This window comes from Numenius arquata, chromosome 1, assembly GCF_964106895.1.
Source record: "Numenius arquata chromosome 1, bNumArq3.hap1.1, whole genome shotgun sequence".
Classification (NCBI taxonomy): domain Eukaryota; kingdom Metazoa; phylum Chordata; class Aves; order Charadriiformes; family Scolopacidae; genus Numenius; species Numenius arquata.
In genome coordinates this window covers 129,348,732-129,373,776 of record NC_133576.1, presented here as the reverse complement: position 1 = coordinate 129,373,776, position 25,045 = coordinate 129,348,732, and the positions used below count along the sequence as shown (strand labels likewise).

General features: G+C 48.0%; 1 protein-coding gene across 1 annotated transcript in view; it reads left to right on the top strand.

Moving 5' to 3' along the window:
• The window catches only part of AMOTL1 (angiomotin like 1), a 73,502-nt gene extending 53,829 nt beyond the window's left edge, over window positions 1–19,673 (top strand). The window contains exons 9-14 of the mRNA XM_074144398.1: window positions 7,345–7,494; window positions 11,105–11,295; window positions 12,581–12,706; window positions 14,887–15,113; window positions 15,798–16,067; window positions 16,618–19,673. Coding sequence (XP_074000499.1) covers window positions 7,345–7,494; window positions 11,105–11,295; window positions 12,581–12,706; window positions 14,887–15,113; window positions 15,798–16,067; window positions 16,618–16,721 — 1,068 coding nt within the window. The 3' untranslated portion in view covers window positions 16,722–19,673. The remainder of the gene's footprint in view (window positions 1–7,344; window positions 7,495–11,104; window positions 11,296–12,580; window positions 12,707–14,886; window positions 15,114–15,797; window positions 16,068–16,617) is intronic.
• The last annotated feature ends 5,372 nt before the right edge of the window (window positions 19,674–25,045 follow it).

The window sequence follows — 25,045 nt, the reverse complement described above, 5'->3', positions numbered from 1 at the left end:
CATGACAAGTACAGAACAACATCTAGTAGCTGGAAGCTGGAGTTATACAAATTCAAAGTGGAAATAATGCTCAATTTTAACTATAACTAAGAGTGGTGTCAGTTCTCCATTATTGGAGGTCTCTGAATCTCAATTTTTTTTGTTCCTTAAGACCTTCAGTCAAAAGGAATGGATTTAATAACTTAACTGAAAGTCTGTGCACTCTGGCAGATCAGGCAAGACTGTCAAAACAAGCCTTATTGGCCCTAAAATCTCTAGCCCTGTGACCAGCAAGGAGGCAGGATGTTTTATGTGGAATAAAATAAACGTAATCTTCACTATCTGAGCAGGCAGACCATTGATGAGGGGAAGGATGCTCACCTTGCAGGTTTGGGTAAAGGTTCGTGCTCTTGCAGAGGCAGAGTTTGGGCAGATCTGTTTCCCTTTGGTGCTGCATTTCCCACTTGCACCCTCCCCAGGGCTGGCCTCGGGGGAAAATCCACAGGAGCCTGCTGGGTGCATGGATGCAAGGTGGTTTTGAGATGGGCAGGAAAGATCTTGTCATAGAATCATTTTTCAAATACCTGCAAGTAACTTAAGTGCAGTTTATTGTCTTGGAAAGATGAAGGGTGAGTTGACCTCAGTGATATTTGAATGTTTTTTGCAGGGTATCCAGCATGGCAGACCCCCTGTTAGGCTAACTAATGGTTACTTAAGTGTCTGGAAGAGTTAAAGTACTATATGTAAGTGCTGAAGGCATTGCTGTTTTGTTCCTGACCATTAAACCATTCTAACTTCCTATTTAAGAATATTTTAAAAACTCCATTGCCTCTGGTGGATTCACTTAGCTGCAAGAAGAGGATCATATTAAGTTTAACTGCTCCTTTGTTAGTTAGTCTAAAGCCTGCTCACCGTCCCAGTGTATTTGGGGCAGTCCCTTTGGGGTAGCTGCAGGAGCTAGCGTGCCTTTAATCTGTACATAATTCACTTGATACTGTTTGCCTTAAAGGTAACCAGAGGTATTCTATTTGCATTTCATTACAAAGTGGCTGAATAAAGGAACCTTTTTTAGGTGGCAACACCTGCTACTGCAGTTCTGGCATCACACAGGGGGTGGGAAGAAATACGTTTAGCTCCCGGCTGCTCCACAGACTGTCAGTGTGATATTGGCAAGTAACGTTGGCTTGCTGAATACAAGCTGGTGAAAGCAGAAGAAACATAAAGGCAGAGTTCCAGGCAGGTGGTGTGAGGACCTACCCTGTGCCTGCTGGGTTGTAGTAAATACGTTTGTAGCCTCAGGGCTCTGTCTCTTAGAGCTTTGCAGTTGCTAGTTCCTCATCTAGGCATCCAACAGAAATATGCTTCTGCCGGGGATCGGAGTTAGGATCCTGGATTATGGACTGGTGGTGCTTAGGAGAGGGCAAATGTTCACCTCTAGAGATCTGCCAACCTTCTGCCTGGGGCATCATAGATGTTATGGAGATGGTAACCTCTTGCCTACAGCGTGGTAGGTGTTATGAAGGTGGTAACAACCTGCCCAGCATATGGTAGAATCATAGAATGGTCTGGGTTGGAAGGGACCTTTAAAGGTCATCTAGTCCAACCTCCCCTGCAATGAGTGGGGATATCTTCAACTAGATCAAGTTGCTCTGAGCCCTGTCCAACCTGACATTGAATGTTTCTACGGATGGGGCATCTACCACCTCTCTGGGGAAACTGTTCCAGTGTTTCACCACCCTCAGCATAAAAAAATTCTTCCTTAAATCTAGTGTAAATCTACCCTCATATGGTTTAAAACCATTACCCCTTGTCTTATCCCAACAGGCCCTGCTAAAAAGTTTGTCCCCATCTTTCCTGTAGGCCCCCTTTAAGGCCGCAGTAAGGTCTCCCCAGAGCCTTCTCTTCTCCAGGCTGAACAACCTCAACTCTCTCATTCTGTCCTCATAGGAGAGGTGCTCCAGCCCTCTAATCATTTTTGTGGCCCTTCTCTGGACCTGCTCCAACAGGTCCATGTCTTTCCTGTGCTGGGCACCCCAGAGCTGGACACAGTACTCCAGATGGCGTCTCAACACAGGGGAGTAGAGGGGCAGAATCACCTCCCTTGACCTGCTGGCCATGCTTCTTTTGATGCAGCCCAGGACATGGTTGGCCTTCTGGGCTGTCAGCACACATTGCTGGCTCCTGACCAGCTTTTCGTCCACCAATACCTCCAAGTCCTTCTGGGCAGGGCTGCTCTCAATCCCTTCATCCTCCAGCCTGTATTGATACTGGGAGTTGCCCCAACCCATGTGCACTTGGCCTTGTTGAACCTCATGAGGTTCACATGGGCCCATTTCTCAAGCTTGTCCAGGTCCCTCTGGATGGCATCCTGTCCCTCAGGTGTGTCAACCGCACTACTCAGCTTGGTGTCCAGCAAACTTGCTGAGGTTGCACTTGATCCCCCTGTCCATGTCATTGATGAAGATACTGAACAGTACTTGTCCCACTACAGACCCCTGAGGGACACTACTTGTCATTGATCTCCATCTGGACATTAAGCCATTGACCACTACCCTGTGGATGTGACCATTCAACCAATTTCTCATCCACCGAACAGTCCACCCATCAAATCCATATCTCTCCAATTTAGAGAGAAGGATCTTGTGAGGGATTATGTCAAGGACCTTGCAGAAGTCCAGATAGATGACATCCGTAGTTCTTCACTTGACCACTGATGTAGTCACTCCATCATAGAAGGCCAGGAGGTTGGTCAGGCAGGACTTGCCTTTGGTGAAGCCATGCTGGATGTCTTGAATCACCTCCCTGTCCTCCATGTGCCTTAGCATAGCCTTCTAGGATGATCTGTTCCATGATCTTCCCAGGCACAGAGGTGAGGCTGGCAGGTCAGTAGTTCCCAGGGTCCTCCTTTCTACCCTTTTTGAACATGGGTGCAATGTTTCCCTTTTTCCAGTCACCAGGGACTTCACCTAACTGCCATGACTTTTCAAAAATCGTGGAGAGTGGCTTGGCAGCTACATCAGCCAGTTCCCTCAGGACTCTGGGATGCATCTTGTCGGGTCCCATAGACTTATGTATGTTCAGGTTCAGGTATGTTCATATTAGATATTATGGAGGTGGTAACTTCTTGACCAGGGCATAATAGATGCTATGGAGGTGGTAACCTCTTGCATAGGGCATGGTAGATCTCAGGAGTGACAACATATGAAGGTGATTTGCCAGAGTTTGTCTGTCAGAGCCCTCAGCCTGAACAAACCCACGTTGACCTGGTAGTGTTTAACTGCTTGTTTGATTCCAGGGGGAGTTGAAAAATCTTATCCCAGCTGCTGTGTTTTAATTGCGTGAGGCAGTGTCTTGCAGCTCGGGTGAAGTACGGTTAATCTGTGGATTGTGTGCCCAAGCTTCTGTGCTCCCTTTCCCTTGCTTTTGGCCTGTTTCATCACCTTCATCACATTCAGAGCACCTTTTTAACAGTCTCCAGTGTTTCTGGAGCTCAATTTGACACATATGCAGCAGATATTGTTGAAGTTTTGAACCTTCATCTTAAACCAGGGATTTTTACTCTAATTTGGAATATATTGAAGGAAAAAAAATCATTCAAATGAAAATTACTATTAACAGAGCTCTACCTCATGCTCTGGTTTGTAAATTCACACAGATTTCTTCTGCCACCAGGATGTAATTAAGTTTAAAAGCTTTTTAAATCAAGGCTTGAGAAATAAGCAGTAGCTACTAAGTTGAATTAACATAAGATAGCATATTGTGTAAATCTACATTATCCTGAGCGCCTGCTAGGAGAAGGATTTAATTCAAAAATATGTAGGTGGTATTATCACTAGATGTCATTTAGGAGACTGCTGCTGGAATCGTGTGTCTGGTCGCATTGGATAGAAGACTGAATACTTGGAGAGGCTTCAGAAAACAGCTGTAGAATTTATTTGGGGCCCAGAAGCTGTTCTTTGCTGTGAACAATCAAAGTGAAGAGGTGGCTGAGCTCCTGTCCATGCACATGAACATGAAGAAGGGATTGCTCTCAGCCAGATTAAATGTTGCTCTTTAACATAAGAAGAAATAATGAGATGCAGTGTTTAGTTTAAAGCTGAGCAGCTCGGGCTAGAAATAAAGAGTTAGAGTAATTAACACTGAAACAACCCACTTAGGGTGATAGTGGATTCTCCATCTCTTACAGTCTTTAACTCAAAATTTATTTCTATAGAATAGATATTCTGCAGCTCAAATAGGAGTTACGTTCCTAGTGCAGATGTTTTTCTAAGAGCCACTCGCCTTTACTCAGATTTATTTGCTTGGATCATCCTCTTTTAGCCTTAGCTCTTCTTTGTCTTTATTTTCCTAATCCCTGGGACAAGGGCAGTGTTCAGGCAAGTTTGCTGATCTTGTGAATATGTGAATTGTTTCATTAAATGCTTCTTGCTCTAGTAGATCACAGTTTGGAAACAGAACAAGAAGTAATTTGCTTAAATTGCATAAGAGAAAGCCAGATTAGGCATTAGGGTAAAAGTTTTCTGGCAGTAAAGGAAAATAAGCCGTGAAGTAGTTTGCAGGAGGAGGTTGTGGAGTCCCTGCCCCTGGAGGGTTTTATAAACAGATTATGCAGACATGCACCAGTTTTTAGGTAGTGTTGATCCTACCTTGCAGCAGGAGGATTGTCTGGTACCTCTCCAGGTGCCATCCAGCTTTTTTTGATTTGAGTCTGTGTGTCTGTGAGGTAGTGGAGCTTAGTACCATGTATTTCTGATTGCAGTCCCCCTCTCTTATGGATGCTTACTGCACTGACAAGTCCATTAATTTAAATGGCAACATTTTGTACTTCGTTTTTTAAATGTGTGGGTGAATTTTTTGCTTCTGAATCGACAAGCAGGATAGAAGAGTCAGAATTGGCTCCAGAAACTCCCTATGAATGTGGGAACTGTCTTGTTGAATATCTCCAACAAATTGATTTCTAAGGTGGTGGACGCATGTGCATTGCCTCACCCACATGCACTCATGCACGAGCGTGTGAACCCCAGGGCTTAGAGGACTGCTGCAAAGCCACATACTGGCTTCTGTGATGCAGATGAACCCTCCAGCATCTGGCAGGATGTGGCGGGGTGGATGAGATCTGCTGCTGAGGAGGGACCCCGGGGGAGCCCCCTTCCCCTCTCCAGTCCACACTGGTGTGGCTGGGAGGTGGCACAGGCACCTTCCTGCTGCCAAAATAGCACATTCAGCAAGAAGCCACTGCTGTGTCTGTCTTGGAAAGTCGTGAGCTCCCGAGGAATGCAATCTTCGTGCTGCTGCCAGAGACTAGCAGGGATTATAATCTCATTAATTTTCATGGAAAGCCCCGGGAGCCATAAGCATTAGCCTGGATTGCAGCAGGGCTAGGGAGGTCACGCTGCCAGTTGTCAGCTCTGGCTGGGGAGGTTTGTTTAAGCCAAGCTTTGCTTTTGCTGTGAACAAGCCTGTATTTCACTTCACCTGTGACATGGGTGGATTTAGGGTGGCAGAAGAAGAATTTCAAGAAAAAGTGATTTTATTATCATTGTAATCAGTGGGAGGAGACCTGGATGAATCTAACATCACACAATTAAAAAAAAAGCTTCTTAGCAGTGTGGGAGTCCTGGGCTACGCAGAGGACTCTCTGTGAAGGAGAGCCTCACAGAGCTGGGAGGACTGATATTTATTTGCTCCACATGCCGAGGAACAAGGCAGCAAACTTCTCACTACATCCCCTAGATATTTAGACACAGATATTTTGTGGCTGTAGCTCCTATATCATAACCCACATTGCAGTTAATTTCAACAATGATTTAAGTACTTGAAAAAGAGGTAGGAACTAGGATTAGGTTTTGGCCCTGGCCTTGCCAGCTCACAGCACCTCTCCAGCCTCTCTTATTTATCTGGTTGTCCAGTGTCAACTGGGGTTAATGTGTTTTTCTGCCTCCTGTTTTACTTCTGAAAAACTTCAGGTCTCAAACAAGTGTACAAATAAATGAGGGAGACTAGAAGTCCTAAAGAGGATCTTTGTGATCATGGCAATGACCTTGAGCATTCCCCCATTAACCCCCAGGCTGCGGATGGTGTCGGACCGAGGCTTGGCAAAGTCTCGGCATTCAAACTGATTCACCTTCCCTTTCTGAGTCAGGGAGTTAAGTCGAGAGTGTTTTGGGGTCTTTTGGTCATCAAGGTCTTTTGTGGTTTGCAGCTTCAGTTTGTGTGCAGCGTTGCTTTCTCTACTACAAGGCGGGTATCTTTAGAAAGGTAAATTTATTCATGCTTGTGAAGAGAAAATTCACGACAAAATGTTGGGGGAGAGGAGGGGGACTGGGTTTCCTGAGGTTGGGACTGAGCAGGCAGACCCCACTGCCACAGCCCTGTGGAGAGATTTTGGGTCAGCATCCACGCTCCCCGTGGCCAAGGGCTGCTAATAGAGACCCAGGTGAGCTTGGCTTCTGTGAGTGAACTCTCCCCTTCTCAGTAACAGATTTTGGCTGGGAGTCAGGTTCCAACACAGGCTTTGCTGCCCATCCCAGCAGCGGGCACAGCTGATGCCCAGCGTGTCCGGCCTCTGCAGCCTCCTCTCCCTGAGGGCTCTCAAGTGTGCCAGCTGCTGTCATCACGATACCCTGTGGTGTCACTGAGTGCCCGGTGGCGTGGTAGGAGGTCAGAAGAAGTGGGGGTAGCCGCTAAGCACCCTGAACATCTGCAGTCCACTTGCAAATTCCTTTTGGGGTATGCTGCTCGAGCAATCTTGGGCTGTAAAACCCTGTATTGCAAAATCCTGTCATGCTTAGCCCTTCAATAATTGCATTATATACATAAGGAGGGCCCGGCTTCAGCTGCCAGCGCATCCATACATCAGCATGGCCAAGTCTGTGAGCAGGACAGAGCAGGTGGAGTGCTTCCATCTGCTGGCACTCCACTTGCTCCACCTGCATGGAGCAGATGTGAAAGGGCTGAAAAAAAGAGACTCTGGGTGCAGACAATGTGCTGAGTGTCACCAGTTGATAAAACCCACCAGGATTCCTCTTAGGTGAGGTCTCTCTGTGTATTTGCCCAAAGAGTATCCACCAACATGATGGCTCTTGCTTAGAAATAGGCAGCAGGTTTCATGGCTAGTCGATCCCCAATGGGTGGAAGATCTGGACAGCATTCCCTCCAAAAGGGGTAGAGCTGCCCTAACGATGCCTGCTGTGCCCTTTCCCTGCCCATCAAAGGGGCACCATCCTTCCCCTGGAGAAACGCTGCAGAGCAAATGTCCAAAGCCATGTTTGTGCCCAGCACACACTTGCAAGTGTGTGGGGATGCGGGCAGCCCTGGGTGGGTGTATGCTGTCCCCTGCCACTGCTGACCCCCTGTCCCCCGCAGCTGCGTAGGAAGCAGGCCTACGTGGAGAAGGTGGAGAAGCTGCAGCAGGCACTGACCCAGCTGCAGGCGGCCTGCGAGAAGAGGGAGCAGATGGAGCGGCGGCTGCGCACGCGCCTGGAGCGGGAGCTGGACTCGCTGCGGATGCAGCAGGTGAGGATGGGGTGGTCTGTGCGGGACCCCAGCATGGGGCCTTCGGTGTTGCTTTTGAAGAGGGACAGTTGCTTGCAGTCCTGCCTGGTGCAATCTTACTTTTAGGTTCAGGTCATTGGGCTTTCCACCTAAGCCTTTCCCTTCGATGGGGTTGTGGATGCCCCGTCATTGGTAGTGTTCAAGGTCAGGTTGGACGGGGCTTTGAGCCACCTGATCTAGTGGAAGATGTCCCTGCCCATGACAGGGGGTTGGACTTAGATGATCTTTGAAGGTCCCTTCCAACCCAAAGCACTCTATGATTCTAACTCCGGATTTTCAGCAGGGGATGGGGGAGCTCCACGGTGGGGCTGCTGGACACAGCCGAGCCCTGCCTGCTGTGGGGCTGGGAGGTCCTGGCTCCCCTGCCCAAGGATAGGCAGGACTCTGCCCCTATGTGTCCCCCCCAACCTGCCAGGGAGGACATCTCCAGCAATCACAGATTGTGCAAGATCAACTCCACACCAAAGGAGGAGAGGAACAGTGCGGTACACACGGGCATGAGATTTAGCCCACAGGCTTTGGCTGATCTTTCATTGAAAAAGCAGCATGGATAATGTTGGATTAGGTGGAAGCAAGGGCTTGGACCACATTTGTTCTGGCCAAAGCTGATGTACTTGTTTCACAGAAACCTCTATCTGTGACAGATCTGGAGACAAATGGTGTCATCTTCAGACAATAAATTATATAAATATCAGTCCAGTCCAGAATGGGCATAGAAGTGTAGGTTTTGCATTTCTGTGTACGTCTCCTTGGTTTTTGGTAGCCGTGTATCCTTAAAGGGATAGTGTTATGCCTCTATTTTATGCACAGTGTTTCCTTTGTTGTTCCTCCTCCATCCCCAAGTCTCAAAGTCCAGTCATCTGTGAAAAGGGAAAAAAAAGCAGGAGGAGGTTGCAGGTAGGATTTCCAGGCTACAGCTGGCACTGAGTGCCAAATACATGGGCATTGCCTCCAGAGGAGAACGAGCAGATGTACTAAGTGTATGAAACCACCGCTTGGGGAAAAAACCAGCAACATAAGCGAGGCATGATGCTCTTGTTACTCTTGAAGGGCTTGCTCATATCTCCATCAACGCACGCCTCTGCTACAATAACCCTTCCTTATTTATGAGCCATTAGTGGAGACCAAAGCAGCTGTTACACAGAGCTTGTGCTCCCAGAAGCAGACGGGCTGATCCTGCTGGTAGGATGTAATTGGGAAACGGCTCTACAGGCAGTGTTGGCAGTTTACAGAGTCATGAGGTGGCCGGACCCGAGAGCATCCCCTTCTCGCCAGCAGGGCAGGTTCTCCAGCACCCCTCTGACAGCATCACTGTCACTGCTGCTCCCTGGAGTCCCTTCCCATCTGTCTTGGCTCTTTCTTGCTGCTGTATAAGTGCATTAATTCTTTTTTGCCCTGTCCACCCATGGACTTGCTGTTTCTGTCTTCTTTCAGTAGATCTCAATTTTCCCTTAGCCTATTCTCCTTCAATGTAAAAAAGAAATTACATGGGGTATGGCATGCTAATACTGGTGTAAATGAAAGAATATTTGAGAAACACAATTAAAATTCAAGTGAATTCTAGAACTAGAAAAAGTTTTCTTCTCTGGGCTAGAATATAGGGACAAATCAATATGTTAAGTAAATGGGATGGACTGTCAACAAAGTCCTTGTCTAGGGAGTTCAGGCTACATCTCTTTTTAGCAGGAAATTCCTCTGGAACTTACAGATTGCTTCATTTTTAATTTTACTTTTTTTTTTTGGCACTGTAATCAGCAACTGCATTTTGGTTTGCCATACTTCTCAAATGCCTGCACCAGTTCCCTCTAACAAGTTTTAAGAAGAAAGATACTCTGACTTGATGTCTCACCTGTCAGCTTTGAGGGGAGACTTTGGGGTATTTTTTACTATTATTATTTATACTTTTTGTTTTATGAGCTGCAACCCTACAATGAATCATATTGCTTCAAAATACCCCAACTTTTTACTTCAGAGCTGTCTTCTCTGAGTTATCAGGTATCTCTACTGAAATGTTTTCTCATCACAGAGGAAAAAAAAAGCTTTTTTCTCCTTTTTACTGGAGTCAGCAGAAGGAGACAGCGAGCCAGAATCTCTTCTGTCCCTGGCTTGTTGGTACCCAAGTCCAAATTGGCAGATCTTCATTATTGCTGATGTATGAACTAGGACAAAAAAACCTCCCTTTGACTTAGCATTGCAGGCTGAACGTGCAGGCCTGACAAGGGTTTTGACTGAGAAGACGACAGGTACCTGCGATGTCCCAAGATGCTATTTACAGACCAGGACCATGCTTCCAAAATATTACCTTTCTGCCATGGGTGTGACAATATTAGAAATGTCAATGCTGATTTTTGCAGGAGCGGAGTTTCAGCCGTTGCTCCTAAGGGCTACTCCATATTGCATTTCCAGAAAGCAGCTTCCAAATGTCATTGCCGCACTAAAAGCAAAGGCTGCAGCTCTCTCCTGGTATCTCTAGTTTCTCCTAAGCAGGAGATAAGTGTCTAGAAAGAGGAAATGTGGTTTGGAAAATGGAAATGGTTGCTGCAGCCCTCGCTCCGGTGTGCTGGTACTGTGCCAGGGAACGCTGGTGTAGCACGTATGAGAAGCCACTGCTCCCGAGACATGATTTCCCCTTTAACACAATCCTGTGCACCATGGAGTGTAACAAATCTCTTGCATTTTTTATTCGAAAAAAATCATTTACTTTTACCGACTTCTCCTAGAGCTTTGTACCTCCCTCCCCAGCGTGGGCTCATCCCACCCAACCTCCCCTGAGCCAAGGGCTGGATCTCCATCCACCTCCGCTCTCCACCAGCAGTGAAGGGAGCTTGGGGCAGCTACCCATGCTGCTTTAAGTTCTTTAATTAAGTGCCTGCAACTGGGTAGAATAAGTCCTGCCTGGGAAGTGCTTTCCTCACAGTGTAGATACAAAGGGCTACGCACCCGTTGCTGCTTGTCAGCATCTCACAGGAGCCACCCCTCAGTGCCTGGGGATCTTCGGCCCCTCTAGTCAGAAAGTTACCTGCTGCACGACAGAAAGCGTCTTCTGAGGGCACATGAGAACTAATGTGCCAAAAGAGACAGGTGTTCAGGGTGTTTTCCGAGCTGCTGTTTCAAATAGGTTATATGTAGCTGGTTACATGTCGCTTTTTTTCCTGCTTTTATATATAAAGCCTCTGGTAATAACTGCCTGTTCATACTGAGCACTGCCCAGCTGTGTGATGAAGTTCCAGCAAGAAGAATATCTTTTAAAGCTTCATTGCTTCTTTTCCCTACCAGCTTTTTTTCCTATCTTTTCCCTTGGTTTGGGGTATCCCATAAAATCCCTGCATACCCAGGAAAAAGCTGGATCCCTGCTTCTCTTAGCATGGTCCAGAGAAGCGTGTGCTGGGGTTGCACACATGGTCAACCTGTCTGTCCTCCTGCTGTGTAAGGGGTTTAGCCTGGGGGTTCCACCCACCCCTGTAAAAAGACATGGGGATGTCTTTGTGTGCTCCAGAGAAGTGGGGAAAAAAGGGTCAGCAGCTCCCTGGCTTGTCAGAGGGTGAATATCTGTGGCTGTTTCCACCTGCAGAGGCAGGGCAGCTACCAGACGAGCAGCCTCCCGGAGCACAACGCCCCGGCCCTGATGGAGCTGGTGCGGGAGAAGGAGGAGAGGATCCTGGCCCTGGAAGCTGACATGACCAAGTGGGAGCAGAAGTACCTGGAGGAGAGTACGATCAGGCACTTTGCCATGAATGCTGCGGCCACGGCTGCAACAGAGAGGTAAGATGGCCTTGCTGCAAGCGGGCACCTCTCTTCACTGTGGAAAGCACAGGGGCATCATAAGGAGTGGATATTTTCTTAAGGCTGAATTTTGTTTGCCTTCCCTTGCTGAGTCATGCCACCAGGATTAAGACACCTCTCTGTGGTGTCGTGCCAGTGAGGTACAATAGTCAGTTAAGACAGGATTTACCCTTCTGACCAGATCCAAAAGTTTATCAAATCCAGGCACCGGACTCAAGCAATGGCCTTAACTGCAAAGTCTTGGGCTGCCAAATTGCACAGTGTAGGTAAGGCAGCTCCTCCCCACCGCGCAGATGGCGCAGGCAGGGACTGTTGGTATATGGCTGCATCCATCCCACATGCGTCTTAACCTAGTTTTAAAAACTGTTACGGGGAAAAATTTGTGGCCTAAGTAAGTCCCCTGTTTCACCACTTCATTAAGCTTCAAATTAAAAGGTTGTCTTGAACTGGATATTACCTCAACTGGTTCTTGTCCTTCCCAGGTGTACATGATGAACAACAGGTCACTGTCAGCATTGTAACAGCCTTGTAAATACTGGAAGATAGATAGCCCCTGTCGTATCTTCCCTGGCCTGAACTAACTTACTTTCTGCAGCCATTCCTCACATGTCCCAGTATAACCCCCTTCCCATTCCCTTTGCATTTTTCTGGACTGTCTCCAGTTTGTCTGTGTCAGAGTGGTGCCCAAAAGCACAGAAGGCACTGCAGTGAGGCTTTCCAGCAATGAGGAGGACAGGATAATTAACTTCTTGCCCCAGTTTCTTAGAAGTCAAATCCCCTGAAAACGTCATGAAATGAGATTTCCTTTTGAAATGTGGTTAAGTGCATGACTCAGGATGGCCCTTTTCTTTTGCTCTCCAGTCTAGGCAGCAATTCAGGTGCTATTTTTCACCTTCCAAAGTGTACAATTTTGTCTGAGATGCAGTCTTGTTGACTTGGGACCATTTTCCCAGTGAGTGAGTCCCTCTAATGTCTGACCTTGTCCTTCAGGAGGGTTGTTAGCCCCATGGGGGTCACCCGCGATTACAGTGTGCTCTCTGTTCCATCACCCCAGTTAATTAATGGTGTTAATGACTAAACCCAAGCCAAGAGTAGCCCGCAGCATGACCCAATGTCAGATAGCCATCCACTTGATAGGCAACCGTCGCTAACTTGCTCTGCAAACGTGGGTTTGGGGTTTTCTTTGCAAGTGCCAGTCTCACTTGCCAAAGCCACCCTTGCGGTCTCAGGAGCCTGACTCACCCATGTCAAACCACTTTGCCAGGGACACCTCAGCCCCGAGCCACTCACGCAACGGCAGCTACAGCGAGAGCGCGCTGGAGGTGCGGGGCTGGCAGGAGGAGGAGGAGATCGTGCAAGCCAACCGGCGCTGCCAGGACATGGAGTACACGTAAGGGATCGTCGTGCCGTACCTGCTTGTCGTGGGGTTTGGGCTGGGTTCAAATCAACCAGAATGACCTTCTGTTCCTTCACGCATGCCTGGAAAGGATGGGCTTAGCTTCGCTTTGACTTAGTTTTGCTCTTCAGCAGTAAAACAGGGATTACAGAGTTGGTATTAGATAACTGCCTCCCTACCTTCCTGTTAAACCTTCTCTGTGCCAAAAACTACCTTCTTACAAAACAGAAGCTGTTCCATTATTAAAAGTAGGTTGGCATGCGAGAAAGCTGAATGCTTGTTTAATCTCAGTGAAAATCCCCCTCTGGAAAAAAAGAGCATCTGGTCGTAAAAGCTGAAGTTGTAATCCCACTCCTACATAATGAGCCACACGAGGGCTTGCCTTTGCCTCGCTCTTCGCTCCTTCCCTGCTTATTGCTTTCTAGACGCACTAAGTTTCCCACATCCAAGTTGTGTGATGGTCACACTGGTGTTTAGGAACAAACCTGCAAAGTTTAGCACCACGAGCACCACCAAAAAAGATGCGTTTACAAGTAGTAGAAGATATAAAATAAACTTTTTTGGGCACAGGCAGTCAACAAGAGTAACGTTCGTTGTTGCAGATACTTCTCTGTTTTCAGCACACAGGTGGATATGTGGCCATGAGTTTGAAAAGCGTTAGACCTGATCAGTATTTTTAATCCAGACTTTTTTCCTGGTGAAAAGTAAAAGTGGCCTTTTGATCAGTAAGAATCCCTTGAGAAAGTTTATGTCTTCCTCCAGGTTTTTACTGAAAAACTATATAAAATCTCTTTCTTCAATATTGGCTTCCCCACAAAATCACCAGTCTGCAGACACTTTTGTAAAAAGGTGTATTTGTTGCTTTTGGAAGATAGCAATGATTTTTTTTACTGGGTTTGGTTTTTGTTTTGCCCTGACAGCTGCAAGCTAATCCTGCATCCAGTGAAGTAATGGAGCTTTGCCATTGGCTTCATTAAAGATAGATTAGGATCTTGTGTTTTCATTGCAAATTAGACACCTGATTATGAAAACTAACGCCAACATGAAGTTACTAGCTCTCTGCCTTGTACGTGTAAGTTTTCCAGATGCATCATTTTAGCTTTCACTGCTTCACAGAATGCAGCTGCATTGGACTGTATATTTCACTGAATTTTTCACTGAATTTCACTGAATTTTTAGAGTTGGAAGGGACCATAAAGATCATCTAGTCCAACTCCCCTGCTGAAGCAGGATTGCCCAGAGCATGTTAGAGCATGTTACTCAGGACTGCATCCAGGCAGGTCTTGAAAATCTCCAAAGAAGGGGACTCCACAACCTCCCTGGGCAGCCTGTTCCAGTGCTCTGTCACCCTCACTGTGAAGAAAATAATATAGTCATGATCATAATCAGTGTCATGATCATCATAGTCATGATCAGTGATAGTTGTACATCATAGTCAAGCTATAGTCATCTGGCTGATGACATATTGTACATGTACAGTTATTTTTTTTATATGTGGTTTTGTAGTATTTTGGTATGATTTTGTTTTAATTATTCCTGAAGAAAAGTCTCAAATAATCCTATTTTTTTGTGATTTGAGAGTCTTTGGGGTCTGTTTGAGAGAAGCAGCAAGCTTTGCTCAGCTCTGCGTACTGTGCTGATTGTTTCTGCAGTGGTGACGGAGAAGCAAGAGCCCAGCCCGGCTGTTACAGAAACCAAAGGGAACCTTTCTGCTTGCTTCAGCAAGTCTTTACTCCAGCTGACGGCAGACCCAAATCGTGGGGCTAACAGCCTACTGAGGGAGGGTTTCCAGATTTGGCCCCGATGTATTACAGAGGTGTAAATTGCCTGGGTGATGGTATTCTGGGTGAAGGTAGCAATCCACAGCTCGGTCAGGATACTGCCCTCATTGCTTCTGCTGGGTTGGTAAAGCCACAGCAATAGATGACTTCAGTTAACCTTGCAGAAAGAGTTCCCAATTTTTGTTTAACAGCCAGAAATGCTTGCTGTTTTGAGGTGCGTGGTTATCCTCAGAGGAACTGGTGGGAGCTGCCTTGTCCGAGTTGCTCAAAACCAGAGGGGACAGAGCAGCAGGGAGGGTACCCAGGGACTCATCTGGCTGCCCCAGGGTGGGGAGAGCTACCCATATAAACTCTTCTTCCATTCCTATAAGCAGAGCATTCATATTTTGGCAGAATAAAGAATCTCCATGCAAAAATAATTGAGAAGGATGCCATGATCAAGGTCCTTCAGCAACGGTCACGGAAGGACCCTGGAAAAGCCGACAGCGCCAGCCTGCGACCGGCTCGGTCCGTCCCTTCCATTGCTGCTGCTACGGGTGCACATTCTCGCCAGACCTCGCTCACCAGCAACCAGATAGCTGAGGAGAAGAAGGAAGAGAAGATCTGGAAGGGAAGCATAGGTGGGCTCAGATTTGGTTAAGCTTTGGCTCATCTATCGCTTTATCTTAATCCTTCTGCTTGTGCTTAGCAAAAATGCCCCGGCCACGGTGCGCTTTGTCCTGACGGCTCGTTTCCAGAGCACTTCCATGGGAAGAACATTTGTCCTTGTGCTGAGGTCACAAATTAGTCATTTTTTAACCTTACATTGTATCTTAATTATACTTTTAATCATCTTAATTGTTCTGTACTGATTATAGAAAACCATATTCGGAGGAAATCACCCCAGACACAGGAGATGTTTGCAATTTTGTGGGAGTAAATAACAAATTTGGGCTAGAAAAAAATCCTGGTTAAAGTTAAACAAAGGGGGTGAGCATCCCTTTGGACAGGGGTGCATGATGCGGTGCAGCAGCTAAATGGGTAAATGAGTGCAGGACTGTGGTGTGGGGCCGCAAGGGACAAGGGCTGCAGAGGCATGTGAGTCCATGCCAGGGGTAGGTACTACAGGGATGGGTGTGCAGAAGGGAAGGCAGCTGCTCTCAAAGGGCTCTTTTTGTTTGGAAGTACCATGTGGATGTCAGGAGAAGACATGAGCTAAGGGGCTGGAGATATATCCAGACCAGCGCCTTGTTGCCCTGGGGTAGGATGAGGGCGACAGCACTTACGTTTGAGCTGCGATGTGACTGACCTCCATGTGTTTTCAGGGCTGCTCTTGGGGAAAGAGCACCACGACCACCCATCGAGCCCCTCGCTGCCTCCTCCGCTGCCCTCCTTGTCCTGCATGCCCATCCCGGCACCGGTGGCCTCCCACGCGAAGACGGGCAGCAAAGACAGCAGCACCCAGACGGACAAAAGCGCTGAGCTCTTCTGGCCCGCTGCCGCCTCCTTCCCCGGCCGCGGACGGTTGGGTACCACCCCGTCACACAGCCCGGCCCCACGGCCTCCCGGGACACGAGTGGCCAGTGAGAAACTGGGTGAGCTCTGCCGGATCCCCACGTCAGGGCAAAACGCTGGCATCCCCAGGGATGTCAGCAGATCCCCAGCATTGATGGAGGGGGGTGATCCCTTCACAATTTGTAAGGTGGTGGGGAGGTTTCTTCAGGGAAACTAAAATCATAGGGAGAGAACTTTCCAAAGCTGCCCAGTCTAGCTTTCAGAGCTTCATGCTCTACAACTTCTGTAAAGCTCCACTGTGGCGGGCAGAGTAATGCAATTATTCGTTCTATCAAAGATAAAATTACAGAGTTTCACACCTTGAAAACGCTTCACACCTGCTCACGTACTAAGACTCTTTTCATTTTTTCAACTTAAACCATGGTTAGCAAAGACACCATTTTTCTACCATGGATCAGATGACAAGTAGTAACTTGGTAAAGTGATGTAGACCTTTCACAAAAGCCTGTTTCTCTCTAGGGCCACAGCAAAAGAGGTTCTTTGGTCTATATCTCTTAAATACCATCTTTGCGCTTGCCCTTTCCTGTTGAATTTGAGCCGAAGACCAACTTTACCTTCTTCTCATTGCAGAGAACTCCAGCCACGGGAAGCTGCCCGACAGCAAAGGCAGAGTGAGCAGCTTGCTCCACAAGCCTGAGTTTCCAGATACGGACATGATGGAAGTCCTCATCTGAGCAGAGGATGGCCTCTCTGGGGTTTCATGTGCATACAGCCAGGTCCAAGATGGTCCTCGGTGTGCCAACCTTAAAAACTAACCCTGAGAGTTTGAAGAAAGACAGAAAGTTTGTGCCCTAAACGAAGCTTGAGTCTGATATGTTGAGACTTTGGACCAGGCAAGAAGTCAAAAGCGCTGAAGAGGAGCGATGAAATGAACGTCTGGGATTTTCTGAGCAGAAAGGGGTGTTGAAAACAGAAGGTGGAGTGAGAAGGGGATCATCGAGGGAAAAGAAAACTGCTTTTTCTGGTACAAAGAGAAGGTAGCAAAGTTACAGACTGGGTGCACAGTGCTGCTCTGTTTTCCTGCCTTTCAGCAGCTGGGACAGGCAGCAAAAGCCTATCTCTTTTGAGGCCAGAGGAAGTTCCAGAGTAACGCAGGAGAAACTCGCATCTTTCTCAGTATCAATTCATTTCTCAAAAGTATTCCCTGCTTAATTTCGGTGAACAATTGGTCTGTAGATGTACACGGCAGGTTCTTGTAAGTATTTGTTTGAAGTGGTGTGGTGTGGTTTTCCTGGGCAGGCAGGTCAGGTGCCTCTTTCCTGGCTGGACAAGTGTTGCTCTTGGAGCTGGATTTACAATGCAAATATTCACATCTTGCAACCTCAGAGCTTACCAAGACTTCTTTTTTTTGGTAGGAGCAGTTGTTGGCTGGAATTCCCACAGAGGATGAAAGTAGAGGCGGGGAGGAGGACCCTGCTGAAGCAATTCCTTTTGTAAGGGTGGGAAGGTTTCAGGAGGGAAAGTGGAGGGAGGATCCTGGCAGGTCCCCAAAAGGGCTGTGCAGTGCAGAAGCTCATTCAGAGGGGGGTTGCGTGGGGGCGTTTCCAGTGGAGTTAAGCTGGGTCTGCATGTGAGATCAGAAGGTGCCTCTAACTGTGTACTGGTTCATAGTGGTGCAATAGTCAGTGTGTTTGGGCTCAGAACAGGATTTTTCCTTATTTTGAATGCCTACAGCTGAATCCAACCTTCCTTGAGCATACAAACCTGCCATTCAAGCTGACGTGAGACTGGGCATTAAGGGCTATAGGATCAGGCCGGGAAGGGTTTAACTACAAAGAAAAGCGTGAGCATCATCTCTTTTCTGTGCTGAGCTGCAGTTTCTTTTCAACTTGTTTTACCCGGGATGGAACATTTCTCATTTTCAGCTTAGTCCCTGATTTCTGTAAGAGGTGGTGACTGTCTGTAAAAAAGCCAACTCACCAGCTGTGTTAATCATGGCATACTATTTGCTTCGTGCATTGCACATGCTGATTGGGAAATTTTCCTCTTTGAGGTATTTTTGTAATGGCTTTGCGGTTCCTGAACCTTGTGGTGTGCTGTAATGACATTAGGAAGAACTTGGCTTTGGGGAAAAAGGGTGATGGGCTTTTATGTGAAGCTGCCTAGAGTGGAAAATGATGGGTGCTGGAAGTAATCGTGTTCTCAGAGCTGACTCAAGGTCACCCCTTCCTGTAGGTATCAAATTGGAGTCCTTGATTGTGAAAACATCAGGCACTTTAAACTCTGCTTTCACTGAAAACTGAAGTCCTTGCAATCTCAAAGCTTTCAGGGGCCAGAGCCCAGCGCTCAATACTGCCTGGCTTTTCTTTTTTTTTAAACAAAATTGCTGTGTTAAATCTATGCACTTATTTTTGCGTGTACATAGAATTAGACATATGTCGGTGTCACTCTCTTTCTGATTTTTGCACTTGTTAAACGAAGTAGTGGTAGGTAGGTCGTGTGGGCAAGCGAACTGTTGTGTTTCGAGTATTAGCAGCTTTGCATCGTGAAATCAAATGTGCAAAACCCTTGGAAGATGTTACGCAGCTTAATATATGCCTTGTAAAATAATTTTATATTTTTCTCTGAAGTTAATTTAAAGGTTGTAAGTGTTTGCATAAAAGCTGGCCCTGTGTGCGGCAGCAGCGCTGACCCACCTCTGTGGCCCTTCCTCAAGCGTCTGTGGTTGGAGCGGGGCAGGAGGAAGACAAAGCAAGGGAATACAAGTAAAATGATGGTGAATATTTCATTTCATCATTTTTCTCCAAGAAATAAGGATACCCAGGTGCTTGGAAGTCCCTAAGCATTTTATGACCAGCTGTATTTTATTTTTTTTGATGAAACTATTTAATAATTTGTGTACAGGCAGACAGCTAGGCGTCCAGCAGAAACAGTGTTGAATCAGCGTGCATGATGTGGCTTTCAGTTATGTTTGGTAGTGGTTCAGCTCAGCTTCTCCAAGTCAGCTAGAGCACAGCGCTCCTCCTCCTCCTCCTCCTCCTCCTCCTCGTGGAGACCACAGTCCCTCCAGGTTCTGGTACCCCAAGGTGTGTTTACGATTGATGCTGCCCCAGATTAATGGTCTGGGAAACTGTTCATTTGAGGAAACCATTTGTTAGAGACTACTGTGTAGGCAACTCTTGTTTGCTTTTGGAGTCCCTGCTCAAATAAACTCAAAGATTCATTCTGCTCAATTATGTTGAACTCAAGAGGTGTTAGTTTTCCTGGAGGGAAGGTCTGGAGGACCAGTGGGTCTCCCCCCCAGCCTGAGCACTAGCAGGACTTGCATGGAGCACCACTGCCATAAATCAGCCCCTCTCAGCAGAGCAGTGCAACTCCATTTGTGCTGGTTTTTCCCAGCAGTTTGAACTGTTTTGTGTTTTGGGAAACTGTGCTGTAGCCATTCCAGGTGACATTGGTAACTAGTTGTAAAATACTGTCCTTTTTTATTGCCGTTGGTTGTATAGAGAAGTTGGTGTACAGTGTTATACAGCTGGAGGGTCGTTTGTACATAGGGGGAAGATGAAGAACGTTATGTGTCACCCACAGCAAATATTGATATTGTTGGTCAGCCAAAGATTTCTTATTCTTTGCTGTTTAAACTTGTGCCTTAATATTGTATATAATAAATGTATAAACATGTTTCTTTTCTCACTTTTCCAGTGTGAATATATTCAGTCCCCAAGAAGGAAGGGCTTTTTAAACAACTCTCTAAGCTTTGCACACAACATGCTAGGACTAAGTGACACCTTGGGGACTTTAAGGTTGCGTCTCCTCTGTTTTTCGTAGCTGTTAATGAAAGGCCCCACAGCAGCTGCCATTGGTAGGTGTATGTGGGCACGAAATCAGTGGATCAAACCAAGAGCTTTGCCAAGCACGAAGAGCGGGATTTTAGCGAAATCAACCTTCACCTGAAGGAAATGAGGATGGAAAGTTAATGGGACACTTTGGATAAGATCTGAAGATCTTTAACCTTACATTCCCATTAAGAATAGCACTCACAATGCTATTATTTTATTCTGAAGGTCTGGGGCTTCTTTACATGAGAGGCGTTGGATCAGTGTGAGTGAGATACCTAAATACTTTGCAGGTCTAGGTATTTTTGAATTACTCTAATGTCCTCGGTAAGGAATAAAGATCATATCCCATTTCAAGCTGCTGTGCAGGCAAGGGGAACGCTCTGGCCCGCTGGAAATATTGCATGTATGTTCGCTTATGCAACTGAAATAAACTGGGGGAGGGGAGCAAGAGTTACCCAAGTGTCTGGCTTTGAGCAAGGGAGGTTTGCTCAGCGGGCTCTCACATGCTCTTGAAAAGTGTCTGTTAGAAAATTCCTGAATTGGGTCCCAGGGAGCTGCAGGCATGAAAGGCATGAAAGCCACTGAGGGCATTTCTCCCCTGTGGGCTCCCCTCCGCCGGTCCCAGCCTCCTCTCCCCAGATCCTCCTGTGCACTGAAAAAACAACCTGCCCTGGGTGGGAGCCTGTCAGCAAAGACCTGACATTTTTGCAGAAACTCAAGCAACATTCGCTTCACCCACTTCCCGTCACCTCGTGTTCCCCGTGCGAGCACAGGTCAGCCTGACCCATCTCATTACTTCACCTTCAAGACGTGGCAGCTGGAAGTATTTTTAATGCCCTGAGCAGAAATTTGGTGATTGCTTTGACTGTGGTTTTTCAGCTTGCTTGAGTCAAGATTTGACAGTAAGATTTGGGTCTTAGCTTGGTTTTTCAAGGCCATGGGAGAAAAGAAACTTAACAGAGGCAAAACCAGTATTAGGGTGGGGAAAGCCTCATGGCCAGCTCTGTTCGGATGTAACAAGGGGGTTTATCCCATTTTGGGGCTGTGTCTTGAGCATTTTTGGCTCCAGCCAAAAAAATGAGAACATTGCTGTAATGTTGTCTCCAGATTAAGTACATTTTGCATATTAACCTCAGGAAAAATGGGAGAAGGAGCAAACTTCCAGAGTCAGTTTGTTTAAATATCAAAATCCCTGATTACTGCATGTTTCCAAAAGTAAGCACAGGACAGTGGTCTCCTTGCTTACCACATACAGGGAGAGAGCTCAGAAGATCTAAAAAATGTTAACAAAATTGCCATTTAGAGGTATTAAAAAATCGTAAGTCAAGTCCCACCGAAGATGATGAGACCTTTTCAGGATGCACTTGGATTCGGTGTACTGTGTACAGCTGTGACGTCTCTTCTGCTCTGCTTTGTTGCCATATTTAGGGCTGTCTCTTCCCTACATTGTCGGAACAAACGTACAAGGAGTGGTGAGGTACATTCTTGGGGAAAAGCTGTGACTTCTCGCATCATTGAATGCCTCTGGGAGCTGGAGTTAAGGCACGCTGCTGTGGAACACATGCAAAGTGGCAGACATCCCTGGCCAGCAGGAAGGAAGGATGCTGCCACTGGGACCCTCAGTCTGAGGTCTGGGTGGAACCCAACAAACAAGGCTGGGTTTGAGCATCCCACTGTGTTCCTGGACCACCCTTAACCAGGTTTTTGGGTACCCTGTGGTGGATGAGCTGCTTGCCCAGAAAACACACAGCCCACAGGGGGTGGGAGAGCCCCGGTGGGTTGGTGGTACCCGGTGGGGTCTGTGCTGGGCTGCCCTTCCCAGCTGTCAGCCTGCAGTGGTGGGGGCTCGAGAGACCGACTGCCCCTTCTTCTCACAGGTCTGTAGCTCTTACTACAGAGATCATGGAGCTTTGGGAAACGTTCCTCCTTGCCCCCACTGTGTAAGAGTGCTATTCAAATGGCAGCCTGGGGGGAAAAGCAAAGCACAAGGATGTGCTGAGCTGCCTCCTGTGCTGGCACTGCACCGGTGTGCTGGGCATGGACGCCCCATTAAATCCCAGTACCAAAACTGGTGAGCCCGGTGGTCCCACAAGCCTGAATATAATAAACCCCCCTCTCTGCAGACCAAAGCAAATGGGGAAAACAGGGTGCGATGTGCAGAAGCGCGATACCTGCCTGAGGGCCGGGTAAAACAGGAGCAGCTGTCATCGTCCCCGCCGTGATTTATGCTCTTCCAGACCTTAAGCCGCAGCTTCGCAGCCCTGTAAAACCAACCGAGAGTGCTTGGCATTCCTGAGCTATAAAAGGCCCAGGAATTCATTGACTGGAAGGTATGAAAGACCACAAGCTATTTTCTTTCATACCGACCACTTCGGCTTCAGATGAATAAAATATCAGCACGCATATTTTCCGGAGTAACCCTGCGTGGCCCTGCCCCAGCCTGGACCTCGGCCCTTTGCCAGCGCCCTCCGCTTTGATGCAAAGCAGGGCAGCGATGAGAGATGAGACCCAGGTCCCCGTCAGCCCCCCCACCTTGGGAGGGGCTGAGGACCCGCGGCAAAGCTCAGGGCTGGACAGGAGCTTGTGTTTTCCCAGCTGGGAGAGGTGGCGATGGAGCTGTCAGCAAGCTCAAAGCTGGGGGACGGCAGTGCCACCACCTCTCCTAGGAGGTCATACCCACACCTGGCCATCATGGTGGCTTCCCTGGCTGCTCAGTGGCCTCTGACTCCCCATTCACAAGCACCCCCCAGTGCCTTCGTGCCCTGGTAGTGCCCTCGGGCCCCTGCAGAAGCAGGGCGGGCAGCAGGTGACCCTCCAGGCACGCAAAGCTTCCCATGGGACAGCTGGGCTTGGGGCGAGGACATGGGACCGCAGAGGCAGCCAACGCTCCCCTGGCAGTTCCTGGCTTGGGACTTAATCAACCCGGCAGGAGAAATCGTGCTGGGAGGGTGAAGGGTGTCACAGGACGCAGGGAGATGGAGGTCCCCTCCCTTGGGCAGGTTACTCAGGGCATTTTTAAGAAGACCTTTCTGGTAGGCTCGCTCTTATAAACTCACTGCAATTTGGTGTGCAAAAATATTTGCTGCTCAGGGGATGAATTCCACCTGAATGCATAGCATACCCAGAAACGAGCAGGCCAAGCACCAAACTCAGTGGGTTTCTGCTCTTATGGAGGACCAGTGACTACCATGTCTTTGCTCTGATGCTGTCTATGCCCTGAGCCCATCAAGGCAGCGGTGGGCCCTGCTGGCCCTAAGGAGAAGGGCACATGGACACACTCGCCCCATGCCTGCAGGGAGCCATGGACTGTGGCTTTGGCCCCAGTCGGGTTTGGGGCTGAAGCGGGTTGGCAAGCTGAAGCCTCTGCCTGCAGAAACCCAGGTCTGGGGTGGGTGGGCATGATGCTGGGGGCAGCAGGAACCCATCTGTTCCCTCAGTGGGTAGCAGGGTGAGCAGAGGGGGGAGCTTCATGGATTGTCCCCCCTCCATGCTCTCCTTCTCCAAAGGGACACTGTCCCTCTGCTCCTCTGTGGGGACACATCTCCATCTGCTCCCTGCAGGATACTTCTCCATCCGTGCCCTGCTTCTCCACTCGGACACATCCCCATCCATACCCTGCTCTTCCACAGCACATGTCCTCGTCCCCACCCTGCTCACTCGTGCTGCCACTGTGGGCTGGCAGGCTCGTCCTTGCAGCACTCATCCCACCCTGCCTCTCTTTTTCTGACTCAGCCCTGCCAGCAGCAGGCCGGGAAAGCAAAGGTCCTCATGTGCCACCATTTCCCCACAACCCTGTTTAGGTCCCCAGAGAGACCTTATAGCCCCTTCCAGCACCTAAAGGGGGTCTACAGGAGAGATGGGGAGGGACTCTTTATCAGGGAGTGTAGTGACAGGACAAGGGGTAATGGTTTTAAACTGAAAGAGGAGAGATTTAGATTAGATATCAGGAAGAAATTCTTTACTGGAGGGTGGTGAGACACTGGAACAGGTTGCCCAAGGAAGCTGTGAATGCCCCATCCCTGGAAGTGTTCAAGGCCAGGCTGGATGGGGCTTTGAGCAACCTGGTCTAGTGGGAGGTGTCCCTGCCCATGGCAGGGGGGGTTGGAACTAGATGATCTTTAAGGTCCCTTCCAACTTTAACCATTCTATGATTCTGTAAGATTGAACAGCTGGGGGTCCTCATTTAGGTGTTTGTACAGCGCCTTGCACAATAAGGCCATTTGTGGTGGCCCAAAGAAGCTGCAAATAACTTTTTATTAATTTTTATTATTATTATCTGCACACCAGCTTGGCTTGCCTCTGCTTTTAAAATGAAATCTTTGTACAAGCTCCCTGAGCCTAAAGCTGGGCAGAAGCATCACTTGGGTGTTAAATCACGCCTCTCCCCCACCACAGGGCTTTTTTTAGCTGGATGAGCCTTTCCTTTCAGCTGCCCTGAGCTCCTTATCATGTTCCCCAGATGGCTGTGTGTGCTTTGGCTCTTCTCCTGCCTGCGTATCCTGCAGCCTCACCCGGCCCTGGCTGGGGTTGTGCCGCCAGCTTCCCTCGTCCCCATCCCCAACCATCACCAACAGGTCCCTAGGGATGGTCCCCAGTGGCCACAAGCCAACTGCTGGGCAAGCCAGCCGCCAGTAAGGAGTCTGAATGTGTGGGAGCCACTCGCCCCTGCCCCATCCTGCTCCGCTCTTCCCTGGCATGGAAACTGGGAAGGCTCCAGGCTGGGGGTCATGGACATGCTCTGCTTGTGCAGCACACAGCACAGTCCGATTGTGGTCCAAAGGGTGGCTCCAGCCTGTAACGGTGATAATGATGCTAATTGCAATAGTGATTTCATAGCAATGGTGATGTAATAGAAATAGTGAGGTAATATTAATGATAATGGTAATGGTAATAGAAACAGTAGTCGAAAAGGCTAGAAATAGAGAAGGAGGAATAAGAATATGAAAGAATAAGAATAAGACTAGAAATAAGAATAGGAATAAGAAAAAGGATAAGAATAGGTACCTTTTCTTATGGAAAAAACCATAAGAATAAAGGAATAAGAGAAATTCATTCAACCAGGTGGCAAAAGAAGGGTTTCATAGAATCATAGAATGGTTCAGGTTGGAAGGGACCTTAAAGATCATGAGTTCCAACCCCCCTGCCATGGGCAGGGACACCTCCACTAGAGCAGGTTGCTCAAAGCCCCATCCAGCCTGGCCTTGAACACCTCCAGGGAT